Source organism: Equus caballus, chromosome 8, assembly GCF_041296265.1.
Source record: "Equus caballus isolate H_3958 breed thoroughbred chromosome 8, TB-T2T, whole genome shotgun sequence".
Taxonomy (NCBI): domain Eukaryota; kingdom Metazoa; phylum Chordata; class Mammalia; order Perissodactyla; family Equidae; genus Equus; species Equus caballus.
In genome coordinates, this window is record NC_091691.1 from 11,516,471 (window position 1) to 11,532,282 (window position 15,812).

General features: G+C 54.5%; 1 protein-coding gene across 2 annotated transcripts in view; it reads right to left on the minus strand.

Annotated features, from left to right (window-relative positions):
- MYO18B (myosin XVIIIB) overlaps nucleotides 1-15,812 on the minus strand; it is a 250,529-nt gene that overhangs the window by 203,225 nt on the left and 31,492 nt on the right. For both annotated transcript variants that reach the window (XR_011441307.1, XM_070275312.1), the window contains exons 9-11: nucleotides 14,513-14,655; nucleotides 13,621-13,721; nucleotides 10,267-10,330 (exon numbers count right to left, since the gene is read on the minus strand). Coding sequence is in view for 1 of the 2 variants with exons in the window: in XM_070275312.1 (XP_070131413.1) it covers nucleotides 10,267-10,330; nucleotides 13,621-13,721; nucleotides 14,513-14,655 (308 nt within the window). In the remaining variant the exon portion in view is untranslated. The remainder of the gene's footprint in view (nucleotides 1-10,266; nucleotides 10,331-13,620; nucleotides 13,722-14,512; nucleotides 14,656-15,812) is intronic.

The following is a 15,812-nucleotide window of genomic DNA, read 5'->3' on the forward strand; positions in this document are numbered from 1 at the left end:
GAACGTGACACTGAGGGCCTCTCAAGGCAGACATGGAAAGAGGCATGAGAGTAACCAAACACGAGACAGGCAGAGTGGTAGGCTACGGGTATAAGTGGGCACTACTGGATGTCAGGCGCGGGAACGGCCTAACCAACCTCACCCGAGAGAGTCAAACAGCTATCACAGACGACGAGACAAAACTGTGATTGAAGGATACACAGGCAAAGCCGACTGATTTAGTGTAATAAAGGTCCTGACAAAGGGCGCAACACAAACAAAGGAGATCTTTGGAGACACCAGGTGGCCAACTGGATGTGGACACAGAAGGAGGTATTTCTGGAGGTGGGGTGGACAGAGAAGGAGAGGAGATAGAGCACAAGAAGCTGGCAGGGGCCAACCGTGAAGGCCTCCAAGATGATCTTAAAGGGCATGGGCTCTGAGCTCCAGCCATGATTGGCAAATAGGTGCCCCTGTCTACATTCCTGGACCCATGGCAGACATCACTAATCTATCAAGATCCCACCACCTGTCAGTGAGTCCAGATTCTAATCAGTGGCAGACATCATTAATCAATCAAAATCCCATAGCATGCCAGTGAGTCCAGAGTCTAACCCATCACAGACATCATTAATTGATCAAGATCCCACAGCACACCAGTGAGTCCAGATTCCAACCTGTGGCAGACATCATTAATCGATCAACATCCCACACCGTGAGTCCAGAGTCCAACCCGTGGCAGACATCATAATCGATCAAGAGCCCACAGCACACCAGCAAGTCCAGATTCTTTTCAGGACATCATCAGCTGCAGCTGCCACCAATTGATCTGCCTCAGCAACCGAAATGGAACCTGTCTGCCACCCCCGGAGTCAGCCATGGGAAACTGCCAAAGATTTTTAAGCAGGAGAAAAGAGAAAATGACATGATCAGATGTTTATGGGTTGTAGGGTGTTGTTTTTTTCTTTTCCAGATTTATGATCCCAATTATGTTTGATTGAATATTAAAATTAGTCTGAAACTCTTGCACACACACCATCTGGCCAAGTACTCTCAGCCCAGAAGCCTGCTGGGTTGAAAGGAAGCGAGCCGGGGACAAGAATTCTTTTGTCTACAATCCACCAGCAGATAATGAGGAACTGATTTGCAGTTGGCCTGCCTACAGAGCTTGAGTGATGAACTAGAGGCTACTAACGCTGGCAAGTCCTTGAATGTTGTGGAGTCCAAGGCCCAGAGAGGGACGACACTTGCCCAAGGTCACACAGCAAATTAATATCAGATACAGGACCAGAATCAAGTTCTCTGACTCCCCGTCTAGGCCATTTGTGTCTCCATTCAAGCCACTTCTTCTAACTGGGAAAGAAACCTGCAAGGATCATCCAGCAATTGGGATGCCATCAAAGCGTGCAGTGACATTGAGAGATTCGCTGTGGAAATATTTCGACTAATAGCAAAAGCATGTTCCACGGATCCATCATATTTCTGGGCCACCACAGGACCACAGAATCCCTAGCAACCAGGAGCTCAACCTAGCAACCGCAGCTGCTGCGCTGGAGCCGGGGAGGAGAGGCAGGCGTCTCACCAACACGCGCTTGGTTATTTATGAGATTTCAAAGGAGCAGAGAAAGGACACGAAAAGGACAGTGGCAACACATTTATTACGGCTCCCACTGTCAGCCACGAGCATTTGACTTTAAATTACAGGCGTGCTCCATCATCTGCCACTTAGCTCACGTGAAGGGAAGAACCAGAAACTTCTGCTGGAGCATATTTGCTTCTTTTTCTCTCCCTCCCTCCACCAAGTCTCTGTTGCAATGGAAGACACAGAGGAACAAATATATACGTTTGTGATCCAAGACAATTAGCAGCAGGAAATGGTCGCAGTTCCGTAAGCTTCTAGAGAGCCAAAGACCTCTGCATAGTGCCCTGATAAAAGCCACTCCTTGCACCAATATCACAAAAATAGAAATCAGTCAAGTTAGTGGAATAAGTCAATTCATAGCCCAAATGTTTATCAACAGAAGACCGGGTAAACGATGGGTGGTCTAGCCAGGGCACAGTGGTGGAGTACTACGCAGCGAGGAAAAGGAACACGTCACCCCCTACGTGCAATCACGTATATGAATCCCACAGACCCCACGTGAGTCAGAGAAGCCGGGCACCCGAGACGACATCCTGTGGTTCCATGTCTGTGAAGGTCAAGTGCAGGCCAAACTCACGTGTGATAGAAATTAGGGTGACGACTCCAGGGTGGGAGGGAAATCCTTCATGGGGAGGAGCCTTGAGGGAGCCTTTGTGGGAATGAGGAATGTTCTAGATCTTGACCTGGGCCGTGTGCAGGTGTGTTTAAGAATATAATGATCACTGAGTTGTACACGTCACATTAGTGCCCTTTATATGCTTTACTGTATGGCTCACTTCATTTTAAGGAAAAATTGGTGAAAAAAAGTCAACGCACAAGATGCCCAGGGTTTGTCTGCTGCAATCAGAGGCTCAAGATCAAGCGAAGGCTGCTGGCAATTGAGGGGAAAAACGACATCCAAAATGTTCTTTCACAGTAAACCGGCCTGCGTTTAGCAAGCCCAGGAGAGTCCCACGCGGCACAGAGGCCAGGTTTGTGTTCGGACACAGACAGAACCGGACGTTCTCAGTGTGACTTTACACAGATCTCTTGCCCTTGCACGAGGCTCCGTTTCTGCTTCTGTAGGAGGGAAATGACAGCCCATCCTCCTCCTCGGGCCGTTGCGAGGATTAAATGAGTTCATGTGTTTGCTTCAAAGAAGCCGGCACAGTTCCGGGTACACAGTGGTGGTCAAGGAAATGCTGGTCTCCACTCACCACTGCATCCCACGCGCCTCGCCTTTGCTCAGGCTGTTCCGCCTTCCGGAGACACTTTTCCCAATTCCTGCCCAAGTCCCTGCCCAGCCCTCCATGGAAAGTGCATCAGGCACGGTCCTCTCCTCGAGGGGCTCCCAGTCCAACAAGGGGGACAGAGGTGCAAATGGATACAGCACAGTGCGTGCTGGGGGTGGGGAGACTGGCAGGGGTCGGAGGCTTCCTGGAAGAAGCGATATAGGAAACAAACTGAATGAGTGAGACCAACTGGGTGCTGGGGAGGCAGGAAGGGTCCCCGAGCAGAAGGGCACAGAGCTGGGGGGACAGGGTGCGTTGTGGGCCGAGAATCTTGTCTTGCAGAGCGAAGGGTCCTGGAGCCGTGGTTTGCAGCTGGGAGCAGCTCTCCGATGGAACGCGTGGCCGAGGGACCCGGCACCTGGGCGTCCTCTCCCCAGGTTATATGCACCACGGGGGCCTCAGGCAGCCTGGTGGGGATGGAACCAGCCCCTCCTCCAGGGCCGGGGTGGGCTCCCCTGTGTCTCTACCGCCACCCAGCCCGGGGCACGCCCCTCCCTCCGCGCCTGGACCTGCAGCCTGGCTCTGGGAGGAAAATGAGAACACTGACTCTATTCATTTGGGAAACAACATGGGTGCCGGCATGGGGAGGGCAGACCTCATGGAGACGGTGGGGAGGGCAGGGCAGGTGTGGGGCCAGAGCCCGGGGGCCCTGTTCCCAAGCGGCTCTGCCCCACGCTCAACGTGGACTGATCCACGTCCTCTCCTGGCACCAGAGTCCACTCGAGGCGGAAGAAGAGGATGCGTTAATTGAGCACCTACTGTGTTGCACAGGCGCTTTAACCCTGTAAGGCAGGGGTAGGTGTCTCCAATTGACAGAGGAGGAAACTGAGGCTCAGAGAGGGTTAGGCACCTGTCTGAGGCTGCCCAGCTGGGGAGGGGCAGAGTCACAATATGCCAGGTATTCTAAGGGGCCCCCAATCCTAAGAGCAGACCCAGGAGTTGGGGCTGCTCTACCCACTCCACAGGTGGAAAAACTGAGGCCAAGAGAGGACACGCGGCCCAAGGGCACACAGTGGGTCAGATCCCAGGGCACACGATCTTCAGCCACAACACAGGACTGAGATGACACAGGGGGACGGACACGAGTGTCAGGCTCGGAATCAGGCCGACCCGGGTTCCATTCCTCCCTCTGCCACTTCAAAGCTCTGTGCCCTTGTGCAAATTACTCCACCTCTCTGAGCCTGCTCACTCCACCTGAGAAACAGACACGAAAATAACCCTTTGCCTCAAAGGGCTGTTAGGAGGATGAAATAAGACAAAGCTCCCGGCAGAGCCCCGGACAGCAGTGCCTGGTCCTCAGCCTGTCATCAGAGCCCCTTCCTACGCAGTTGATGCCCGGTCATAAAAAATAAGTGTGCTCGGGGCCGGCCTGGTGGCGCAGCGGTTAAGTGTGCACGTTCTGCTTCTCGGCGACCTGGGGTTCGCCGGTTCGGATCCCGGATGTGGACATGGCACAGCTTGGCACACCATGCTGTGGTAGGCGTTCCACGCATAAAATAGAGGAGGATGGGCGCGGATGTTAGCGCAGGGCTAATCTTCCTCAAATAAATAACTAACTAACTAAATAAATAAATAAATAAATGTGCTCGCTCGGGCCCACGCCTGGAAGGTGACGGCGGGAAGCAGACTGCCGGGAGGCAAGGATTCCTGTTATTATTATGACCACTGCTGCTGGGCCCTTTTTTAAAACATCAGGCAAGCTTGCAGAAAAGTGAATTACAGAGAGGAAGAAAAGCATCTCAAAGCTTTGTGACTTTGTGTCCTGGCCACAGCTGACTCAGTGCCACGTGAAAGCTGAAACGTGGCAGGGAGCGCGGGCGCGGTGAGGGGCCAGAGGCGGAACTGGCAGTCTGCGAGCAGAGGCGACCACTGAGACCAGCGCCACCCGAGGGTCCCAGCACATCCCCCAGGCCCCCAGCCTCACCCTGTGCTGTTTGGTGTCCCTCCACCAATGCCTTTGCCTCAGCAGCTTGGTGTAGCCGACCGCGCCGCACCTGTCTAACTTCACGGTTAGTTAAGGACTAGCCCGTTGTCACCTCCTCCAGGCAGGCTTCCCAGATATACCCCCATCCCTCCCAGCCTGGCCTCAGCCTGCCCGCACCTCTATTCAGGCACCTATCTCTCTGGCTTGGAATGACCCTCTTATGTGGCAGTGGCAGCCCCCCACCTGCCTTTGGTGACAGAGACCCAGCTGGGTCATCTCTGCATGTCAGTGCCTGGTCCCTAATAAGAGCAATAAATACCCATTCTTGAGTGAATGTCACTGAGCTGCAGTTGGTGTCCCCAAATAGGAGCCGTTGACGTTGGGGTAAAGTGCATGCACCCCCTGGGCTGGGCCCGTGCGACGACTAATCCTGGGCTGGAGGACCCCGGAGGCCCAGGCTGGCTGAGGGATGAGAGCCCCCAAATGTCTAATCCCCTTCTCCAGGTCGTCTGTGACTGCCAGCAATGGCCCCAGCTCCCAGGATGCAGGTGGCGGGTCCAAAGACAGACACCAGATCCCCAAAGCCCTGGGGACACGCCTCACAGGCACAGAGGGATAAATTAGAACATCATTAACACAGCTCTGCCTACCACAGCAGCACAGTTTAGAAAGCTGAAAAGATGTGATTTTTGCCAAGTTGTGGTGGGGAACATGCTCAATCACTTATTCACTCAACAAACATTTACTGAGCACTCGCATGCCTGGCTCAGTGCAAGGCCTTGTACGTTAAGCAGTGGACAGGACACAGAAGACCCCTCATCTTCTCGGAACTTAGGGCCGAGGGGAGACTGGCCATAAGTTAACAGTGTGACACATGATGACCGTCACCAAGGAAGTGGCGACATACACCACACGGGTGGCCTCTCCGTGGACAGAGGGGTGGGCAGGGGGAGGGGCTCAGGCCTGAGAAGATGCACAAAGATATTTATCACCTCACCATCAAGGACCACAGGAAGGCCCCTCTACAGTTTGTGTTCCATGTAAAATCTTCAAATGAAAATTACTGAGAGGAGATCCGTGGACACGGGACCAATGGAGGTCTCTGGAGGGTGCCGTCCGTGGAGCCTGTTTTTTGGTTTGGAATGTGTGCGTTTTGGGGTTTTTTGTATCTTTGCTTTTTTTCTGATTTTCCCACGGACGTATGGACTAATTTAATTTTTTAAATAAATGTTTCCTTAAAAATATAAACTCGAGTAGAATTGAGATAAAGCCAGAAAGAGAAAAAACATGGCATGTGCCGCGAGGAACGTGGATCGGGGACCCCGGGGGCCACTGAGGCCTGGCCCCGCCCGGCTGGTCCAACGCTGCCATCTGGGCTCAAACTGAATAATCCCAGTAATAACAACAGCGATGATAATAATAAAGCCGGCATGGGGTGGATCCAGGCACTGTCCAGGGGCGTCACGGGCTTCATCTCACGTCACTCGGGAGCAGGGCGGACAATGACCATCCCGATTTTACACATGAGGAAACTGAGGCCCGGGGGTCTGAGGCCACTGAGCTAAGTGCTGGCGGTGGAATTGGAACCCGCGTATGTCAGACTCCACAGACCGCTTCCCAACCACCATCCTCGGTGAATTTTCAGGGGACGATGGAACCGACTGCGACAGATGAAACAGAAGCAGAAGTGACCAGTCAGGGGAACGGCCAGCAGGCGGGGAAAGAGGGCTCAGCGGGGGAGAAATACGGGCAGTAGAATCGCCAGATACGAGGAAGGACATCGAGTCCAATTTGAATTTCAGATCAACAACAGATCCTTTTTTTTAGCATATCTCCCTGCCATATTTGGTGTCGCCGGAAAACTGACCTCACTACACTCGTCTAACTTCATTCTAAGTCCAGGACCAGCTTGTGCCTCCTCCTCCAGGCAGCCTTCTCTGATACGACTCCAGCCCTCCAGGCCTGCCCGTGCATTGTTTGCCATACGCTTATATTAAAAAACTATTAGATGTTTATCTGAAATTCAAATTTAACCAGCATCCTGTATTTTTTCCAGCTTTATTGAGTTATAATGGACAAATAAAATTTGTGAATTTTTAGGTGTACAAGGTAACCATTTGATATACGCGTACCCTGTGCTGTGATCGCCACAATCAAGTTTGTTACACATCCGTCACCTCACCTGGTCACCGTGTGTGTGTGGTAGGAACACAGGATCCAGGCTCTCGTCACCTTTCAAAGACACGATCTGTCCAGCAGCATCAGCTGTGGTCACCGTAGTTCGATCCATTACAGGACGAATCAGTTCTGGGCATCCTGTATTTTTATCTGCTAAATCTGACCCCTTTGGGGGTGTCTACTTAGCAACTCCCATTCTCAGGAGGCATTTTCTGACCTCAACCTCCCTTGTGAGATGGTCCCCGGACCGCCCCCTCCAGAGAACTAGCCCAGGCTCGTCTCAAAGACCAACGAGTCCTCAGACTTTATTTTTGATCTCAAAGAACAGAGAAAACACTCTCTGCGTACCTGCCAAGGAGCAGAGAGAACAAAGGGCCATCCGACCAGTTCCCACACATCCAGTGTTCTCAAAAACACCCCCGGAAACACAGGGAAAAAACAAACCACTTCAAACGCCTCCTGGACGCGGATTCCCGCAGCGACCGTCCTGCGTAAGACTGAACAAACGGGTCACAGGCCCGGCTCCCGCCCTTTTCCTCCTCGAAAACAACAGGAAAACAAACAACCACCTTCTTGCTGATGAAATGGATGCATTTGGCCAAAACCCATTAAATGAACGAGAAAACCCAGCGCAGGGATCGCCCCACATCCTCCGCCATCAAGATGGAGGTCTGGGTGCCCAACGGACCCTAGTCATGGGGGCATGAAGGATGAACACCCCGCAGACGCCCCATTGAAGGGGGACCAGCAAGGGGACCGCGGATCAGCCCCCGGAATCTAAAGACAGAGGAGCCACATCACCCGCTCCATCCCACCCCACCCTCCACGGAAAAGGGCTGCGCTCCAGGGGTTCTCAGAGTCAGGTCCCAGAACCAGCAGCATCAGCAGCCCTGGGGACTCGTGAGAAATGCAGATTCTCAGGCCCCACCCCAGACCCGCTGATTCAGTAACTCTGTGGACGGCACCCAGCGTGTGTGTAACCGCTTTATTGATGTGTAATTGACAAAGGAGAACCCACCCGTCTTTATAAACATAGAATTTGATAACCTTGGACATTTACACTCGTGAAACCATCTCCACAGTAAAGACAATGAACATGTCCGTCACCCCCAAAGGCTCCCTTTTATAATTTTTTCTCCCCTCGTCTTGCCCTCACCCAATCCCCAGGCAACGATTGACCTGTTTTCTCTTCTTTTCTTTTTTTTTTTTTTTTTTTGCTAAGGAAGATTCATCCTGAGCTAACATCTGCACCAATCTTCCTCTATTTTGTATGTGGGTCACCACCACAGCACGGCTAATGAGTGGCATAGGTCTGCACCCAGGAAACCCAACCAAAGCCACCAAAGCAGAGCATGCCGAACTTAACCACTAGGCCACCAGGCTGGCATCTGACCTGTTTCTGACCCTGCAGATCAGCTTGCACTGTCTAGAGTTTCACATACATGGAATCACAGAGTTGCACTCTCTTTCAGCTGAGATTTTTCACCCAGCTTAATTATCAGACATAACTAGACCTTCGGGGAGTTTCTAGGTTTGGGCTGTTGCAAATAAAACTGCTGTGAACTTTCTTGCAAGAGTTTTTGTATGGACGTGACAGTCTCATCCTTCTGCATAAGCACCTAGGAGGAGAACAGTGCGTCATACGGGAGGTGGATGTTTAACTGGTTTAAGAAACTGTTTTCCAAAAGGGCTGTGCTATTTTGCATTCCCACCTGCAGGGTGGGAGAGCTCCAGTTACCCCAAGTTCTCGCCAGCACTTGGTACGATCGGTCTTTTTAAATGCAGACAGTCTGGTGACCCTGCAGCGGTGTCACATTGTGGCTTTCCTTTGAAGGTCTGTAACGACCAATGATGTCGAGCGTATTTTCATGCGCTTATTTGCCATCCATGTATCTTTTTTTTGTGAAGTATGCTGAAATCTTTTGCCCATTTTTTTTCCATCGGGTTGTTCTACTTGAGTTTTGAGAGTCGTTTATATATTCTGGATTCAAATACTTCATCAGATATGTGATTTGCAAATATTTTCTCCCAGTCTGGGCCTTGGATTTTCACATGAACAGCGATTTTCACAGAGCAGAAGTTCTTCACTTCACGGGAGTACAATTTATCAATTTGTTTTATTCTGGACCGTGCTTTTGGTGTCACATCTAAGAAATCTTTGCCCAATCCAAGGTTACAGAATTTTTTCTCCCGCTTTCTTCTAGAAATATTACAGTTTTAAGTTTTATGTTTAGGACTATGATCCAATTCCTGTTAATTTTTGTGTGTGGTATGAAGACACAGATTGAAATTCATTTTTTTTGGCATGAAGATGTCCAATTATCCCAACACCATTTGTTTCCCAGACATATATGTTTGAAAAAGGCTTTGGAGTAGAAATTATCCACCCTTCTCCACCTGGCGAACTCCTACTCATCCTACAAAACCCAGACCAATTGTCTCCTTGGCCAAGAAGCCTTCCCTGACTGAGGCCAAGCAGGTCTTTCAACAACCCCCTGGTGCCCACAGCATCTGTGCAGCCTCCGGCATGTTCTTATCCCTCATGATTGCACCAGTCCCCAAGCCCTTCTCTCCTGACAGAGGGAAATTCATGGATACGGACCATCACCCCAGCACTTAGCACAGGCCTGGCACAGCTGGTGCTGGTGGGGGCAGTGGGGGGAGGCGACTCAGAAAACAATTGTCGACATATAAAAAAATGAATAAAAGAATGAACGAGCGAGGGAACAAGTTGCTTTTTTCATCAATTGAACGCCACCTCTCAGGCTCTGCTCCCAAGCCACAGCCTCCAGGAAGCCGGCTCTGAGGCGTCCGCCCACAGTACTCACAGTGACGTTTGCTAAGAGTCCCCGACTGACGGATTTGGGCCAAGAATGTGCTAGGTGCTTTATGCACATTGTTTCCTTTCATCCCACAACGAGCCCGTGTGGCAGTCATGGCTCCTATCGTCATTTCACCAAAGAGGAAACAGACGTTCAGAGAGGCTGGCTTCCATGCCCGAGGTCACGCAGCTAACAAGTGTCAGAGCTGCGCTTTGAACCAAGATGGCCTGTCCCCAGAGCCCAGGCTCCTCCCTTTACGGATACCATCCCCTTGTTGCCTTTCTCTGCACACGTCTCCTCGCCCCGGGGAGTCCAGCCCCTGCCTCCCCGACACCAACAGCCTTTCCAGCGATGCACCCCAGCAGCAACGCAGACGAGTCGCACGGGCCCCTTCCTTCACCCTCCCACCCTGGGCTACACCCACACCCCCCAGAAGGACCCCCGCCTTACCTTGGGCCAAGTGCCCATGCCGAAGGAGCTGCTGTCTGCCATCTGGTGCAGGTACAGGTCCGTCCTGGAAGCGGAGATGGGGGCGGGGTCAGGAGGACATCCCACACTGGCGGCCCGGCAGGCAGGGGGCCCTCACGTGCCCCAGGCAGCCCCAGCGGTGCCCCAGGCCCTGGCACCCCCTCCCGAATACTCCTCGCTCACCGCCCTCCCTCGGCCCTTCCTAAGTGCCAGGAAACCCTGGACGAAAGGGTCCGGGGCTCAAATCCAGAAAGCGGGTTCTAACTCGGGGTCTCCTGCCAACCCACTGGGAGAACCGGCTCAGGGATGATGTTAGAACAGCTGGGAGGAGCGAGTTCCAGGATCGGCAGCACCGCCCCACCCGACAGGTGCCAATGTCATTCCCATCTTACAGACGACAAAGCAGAGGCACCGGCAGTTAGCACGCTGCCCACACTGCCAGCAACGCAGGGTCGGGGGTCGGGCTGAGCTCCTCTGGCCCCCAGAGCACAGAGTCCCACGCTGTCCTGCCACCGCCCCTTCTCCCAGCCTCTGTCTCCCCCCACAAGGCGACAGGATGTTGAAAGCCCCTCCAGTGCTCAGACTAAAGGTGCCTTGAGAGTGGGCCCAGCGAAGGGGCTGCCCAGCCCCACCGGCCTGAGGAATGCAGGCAGACGGGGAGGTGGAGGCAGGCCAGGCCCCCACCCACCACGGGGCTCGTGCTGGTCCCCGGGGCGGGGGCTCACCCACAGTCCCCAGCCACTCTCTCCAGTTCTGGGTCCCTTTGTGCCTTCTCCCCTACTTCTCTCCAGGCCCCGCCCCCCCAGCCTCAGCCTCACAGCCTGGAAGGCTCCCTGTTGGCCAGGGTTTGAGTCCAACCCCAGCCCCACGAGGGAGCGGACAAGCCAGTTTTCTTCTCTGGGTCCCCCTGTAGCTCCTCTGTTAAAGGGCTTCCTACCACTCGCCTCACAGGATTAAATGAGATGATACAGAGAAACTCCCACTGCCGGCCTGGTGCACAGTAGGACTTGATATCTGTCCCCCTGCACTTGACAGGGTCTATATTCCATTAGTCAGAAGTTCAACTTGACAAATGATTAATAGGCCCTACGCTATGTGCTGGGAAGACGGAAAGGAGGAAGGCAGGGCCCCTGATTCTGAGATCTCACAGTCTGTCAGGTGAGGGAGAGAGACCCGGATGCCCCAGGGTGCCAGGTGCTAGACCAGAGGCTCACCCCAGGCACCAAAATGGTATAAAGGGGAAGCTGAGGGAGTAGGAACCAGGCAGCACTCCTCGAAAGAAGGGATTCAGAGCAGGGTTTTGAAGGATGAATAGGAGTTTGCCGCATGAATGCATGGGAGAAAGGAAGGATGTCTGTGGAAGTGGGAACCAGTTTTGTCCTTTGGAAGCTTCACTGTGGCTGAGGGAACAGCCTGGCAGCTGCAGAGGGTGAGAAAGGGAGAAGGCCTGAGACCACCAGGGAGCCCCCAGAGAGACCACAAGCCCCGAGAGGTCTGAGTTGTTCTAAGCACTTTTCTCCACTCTCCCGGGGCCCCTGAAACTCCTCTGGGGCAGCCTCGTCCTCTCAGACACAGCTTTGTCCTGGCTCCCAAAGATGCCACACTCGCCCGGTCAGGCCCACCGGCAAAGAGCCCCCTGGCCCGGGTCCGCCTGGCATGGAGGCCTGGCACCCTCTGCTGGCAGCAGCCCAGCCTTATCCTCCCTGTGCCCATCACAGGGACCCCCAACTCCCCCTCTCCAGCAGGCAGTGGCTCCAGGCCCAGGGTGGAGCCCCCCAGGGAGTACAGAAGGGATGGCCCCACTGTGGGGGTCTCAGGGGAGATGTGCATGCCCTTCGGTTTCTGAGAGATGAGGAAATGGAGCCCTGAGAGGTAAAGCCCCCCACCCGAAGCCAGGGAGCCAGAAAACAGGGTTCAGACTCCCATGTGCAGAGTCTATACAGCGTGCCCTCCCACACGGGGCCCACTGCCCTGACATGGGATCTGGCTTAAATGCCCTCAGGGTTGGCACTAGTAGGTTCCCCTTCTACAGAAAAGGAAACTGAGGTTCAGAGAGGACCACATGTGGCAAAGCCTGGATCTAAACACATGTCCCTTTGACTCCAAAGTCAGTTCTTTCCAGCACACGCCTGGTGAGGACCTGAGGGGGTGCCGGGGCAGATCAAATCCTCCAGAAGAACAACACACCCACACAAAGCATGCGGTATGTCCTGGTGCTGTAAGCATCGTACACCTACTCACTCTTGAACCCTCACTGCCACACTCGGAGGCAGGTTTTATCACACTCATTTGAAGACAGGGAAAGGGAGGCTCAGAGAGGTGAAATCACTAGCCCGAGGTCACACAGCCGACATGTGGAAAAGCCAGACGCGAATCCACGCAGCTTGGCCCCAAAGTCTGTGGTCCTAGCCACGAAACTACACCTTTCTGTTCCAAGTTCTTCGATAGGTTCAGAAGGCCTTCCAGAAGCTTCCCTACTACTCAGTTACCCTGCTCTGGAAACCGGGAGTCCCCTCGCTAACGGCCCTCTCTCCAAGGGATACAGTTGTCCCTCGGCCTTAGCCAGGAGGCTCGGGACAGGTGGATCCTGCCCTTCACACGGAGGAGGGAGGCAGGAGACAAAGAATGGGGGACACAAGGGGAGGGGACACACGGATTCTCGCCCCTCGCCAGGGAAAAGCCAGCGTCTTCCCCTCCCTGGGGCTCCTCTAGAACGTTGCCCATTCATTCGACAAACCAGGGAACCGAGGCTCCGAGAGAGAGAGCCACAGGCCCAAGGAGGCCCTACAGAGCTGGGGACTTGCTGGCCCACCTCCCCCAGGAGGGCCTCCAAGATGAATCTTGTCTGGTTGCCCTGCCGGCTGCTCCACCCGCGTCCCCTTGACCTAAGGTGCCCCATGCGGGCAACCCCTCATGTGCACCCAGGGCTCCTCCAGAGTTTAGAAACTTCTGGAAGACTTGGGGTCTGCTGTTCCTTGCCCTCCTCCCATGCTGCTGTCAGGCCCTGTCTTGACACACCACCGGCCCAGCCCCAGCCTCCGCCACCCCCCAGATTTGCGAAGAGCTGTATGTGACTTATCTCACATAATCCTATGAGGTCAGTCAAGGTATTGTTTCCACTTTACCGAGGAGGAAACAGAGGTTCAGAGTGGTTGACACTCGACCAAGGTCCCCCAGCCTGTGAGCAGTACCAGGCAGCTGGAATCAGAGGCTGGGTCCCTGACCACTGGGTTCCACCGCCTCTCGGCTCCGGGCAGAGCTAAGGCTGGGCCCCGGGAGAGCAGGTGCCCTGTGTCCCACGGCCCTCGGCTGTCCCTGCCCGGCCCAGCCGCTCACCTGAGATCCAAGTCCAGTCCTGCCAACATCTGGGAGAAAACTTCGAAATTGCCTTCGCCCTCCGGCTGCCGTGCCACACGGCTCTTCTCCAGAAGCATCGTCTGCGAGGGGAGAGGACGGCCCCCGGTCGGCACTCTGGAGACCTCCGCCCCGTGCCTGGGGCCCTGCTGCCCCGCGGCCCGGAGGGACCCCACCCCAGCCCACCCTTTGAGGCAACATCTCAGGTCCAAACTCTTCCGGACGCTCATCTCAAAACTGCTGTGTCCCTTATCTCACTCATTCAGGGTCCATCCAGGGACTCCATGACGCCAGAGCCCGTTCCCAGCGACGCATCCAGAGGGGAGAAGGGGAGACTTTCGTAACTGGACCCAAATGGAGAGGAATGGGGAGTCTCGGGGCTGGGGCAGACGGGGATCTGTGGCACCCAGGAGCTTTCCTTGAGCCTGGGTGTCATCCCAGCTCCACGTACAAACAACTCTTCTAACAACCTAACGCTATTTTCTGTTCCAACAGTGTGTCCGAGGGGGATGGCAGGGGCCTGGCGATGCTGGATGCACACCAAACGGCATGGATCCTCGTGAGCCTGCACCAAGGTCGGGGGGTCCCTGGAATTCCAGCTGGCACTTTAAGCACCAGCCAACGGGCAGCTGAATTCGATGTCTCCCCGTGAATCGCTCATCCCGCCACATTCCGGGACGCAGAGGGGCTGGCCTGCTCCAGGAGAGCCATCGGGGCCCCTGAGCAAGGCGGGGAGGGGCTGACCACGGCCTGGGGAGCCATCACCATATAGACACGTTCCAGGGCCCCAGCTGGAGGCGTGGGCTCTGCTGAGTGGGGCTGGGGACCCTGAAGCCCCGAGAAACCCCCTCTCCCATCCACGCAGAGGTCTCACCTGCAGCTGAGCGGCCGTGACCCGGCCTGTGGCATTGAAGTCCAGCGACATCAGCATGGTGAAGCGGGTGGCACTGTGGCTGTGGCTGGTGGACACGGAGCCAAAGGCCCGGAGGACGGTGAAGACAGCTCGAATCTTCTCCACTGTGGGGGAGCACGGGGCAGGGCGTCACCCTCACCCCTCCCAGGACCGCCCTTCCCCAGGGCCTGACCACATCCTGGCCCCAGGCCCCAGCGGGCTCCCTGCCACCTCCCCAGCTCAGCTCCGAACCATACACATTTCACCACTGGCCTGGCCCTGCGCCGCGAGCAGGACTGCAGTCAGAGCAAGACTGAGTCAGGAAATGGAGACACGCAGACCCAGGGTTGGTAGAATCTGGGTGGCAGGGGCTGCCCTGGGGCCTCCTGGGCCTGAGGGAATCCAGGAGGAGGGCAGGGCATTAACGTGCTCAGACCCACTCTCAGGGCACTCCCCATCACAGCAGGCTTGAAAAGCCCCACAATCTCCTCACAACTATTCATCCAGCACCTACTCTGCTCCAGGCACTGGGCTAGGCACCTGGATACAGCCTAACCTGACTCCCACCCTGTCTAACCCTGGCGGCTCCCCTCACACGGGCCAGGTGTAGAGCAAGTGATCAATAAAGCATCGGATAACGCAGTGGAGAACAGCACAGCACAGCAGTGCAGCGGGTTTGAATACGGGCTCTGCTCTTTGCTAGTTACCTAGTTGGGGGCAAATTAATGCAGCTCCCTGGGCCTCAGACACCCCATCTGTACAACAGGGATGATAATAGTACCTCTTTCATGTGGTTGTCATGAGAACTGGATGATTGAATAAAGTTCTTAGGACGTGCTCCAGGTGTGGTGGTGCTCGCATTATATTTATTATGATGAGAAAAGCACGATAGTCTTTTGGAAAACTGCCTCGCCGAGGGCAGAAGCAGGTCCTTGGGGTGGGGGAATTTTCCCTCCTTATGTAGAGGGCACAATGTACATACACCGCGCGACAGACCGTGGCATAGCTATGGCGTTAAAACTTCATCGTGGGAGGATGACTAGGGGAAAAAACTGTCTAAAAAGGCTCGTTTGGGGAACAACAATGAAAAAGCATTGAGAACGCTGGCCCGGGGGTCACCGCTCTGGAGCCGGACTGCCTGAGTTTGAATCTCAGCTCAAGGATAGATTAGCTGTGTGGCCTGAGGCAAGCTGGTTACCCTCTCTGAGTCTTAATGTCCTCATCTATAAAATGTGAATAATAATAATATCTACCTTATACAGCTGTTGTAAGTAATAAATAA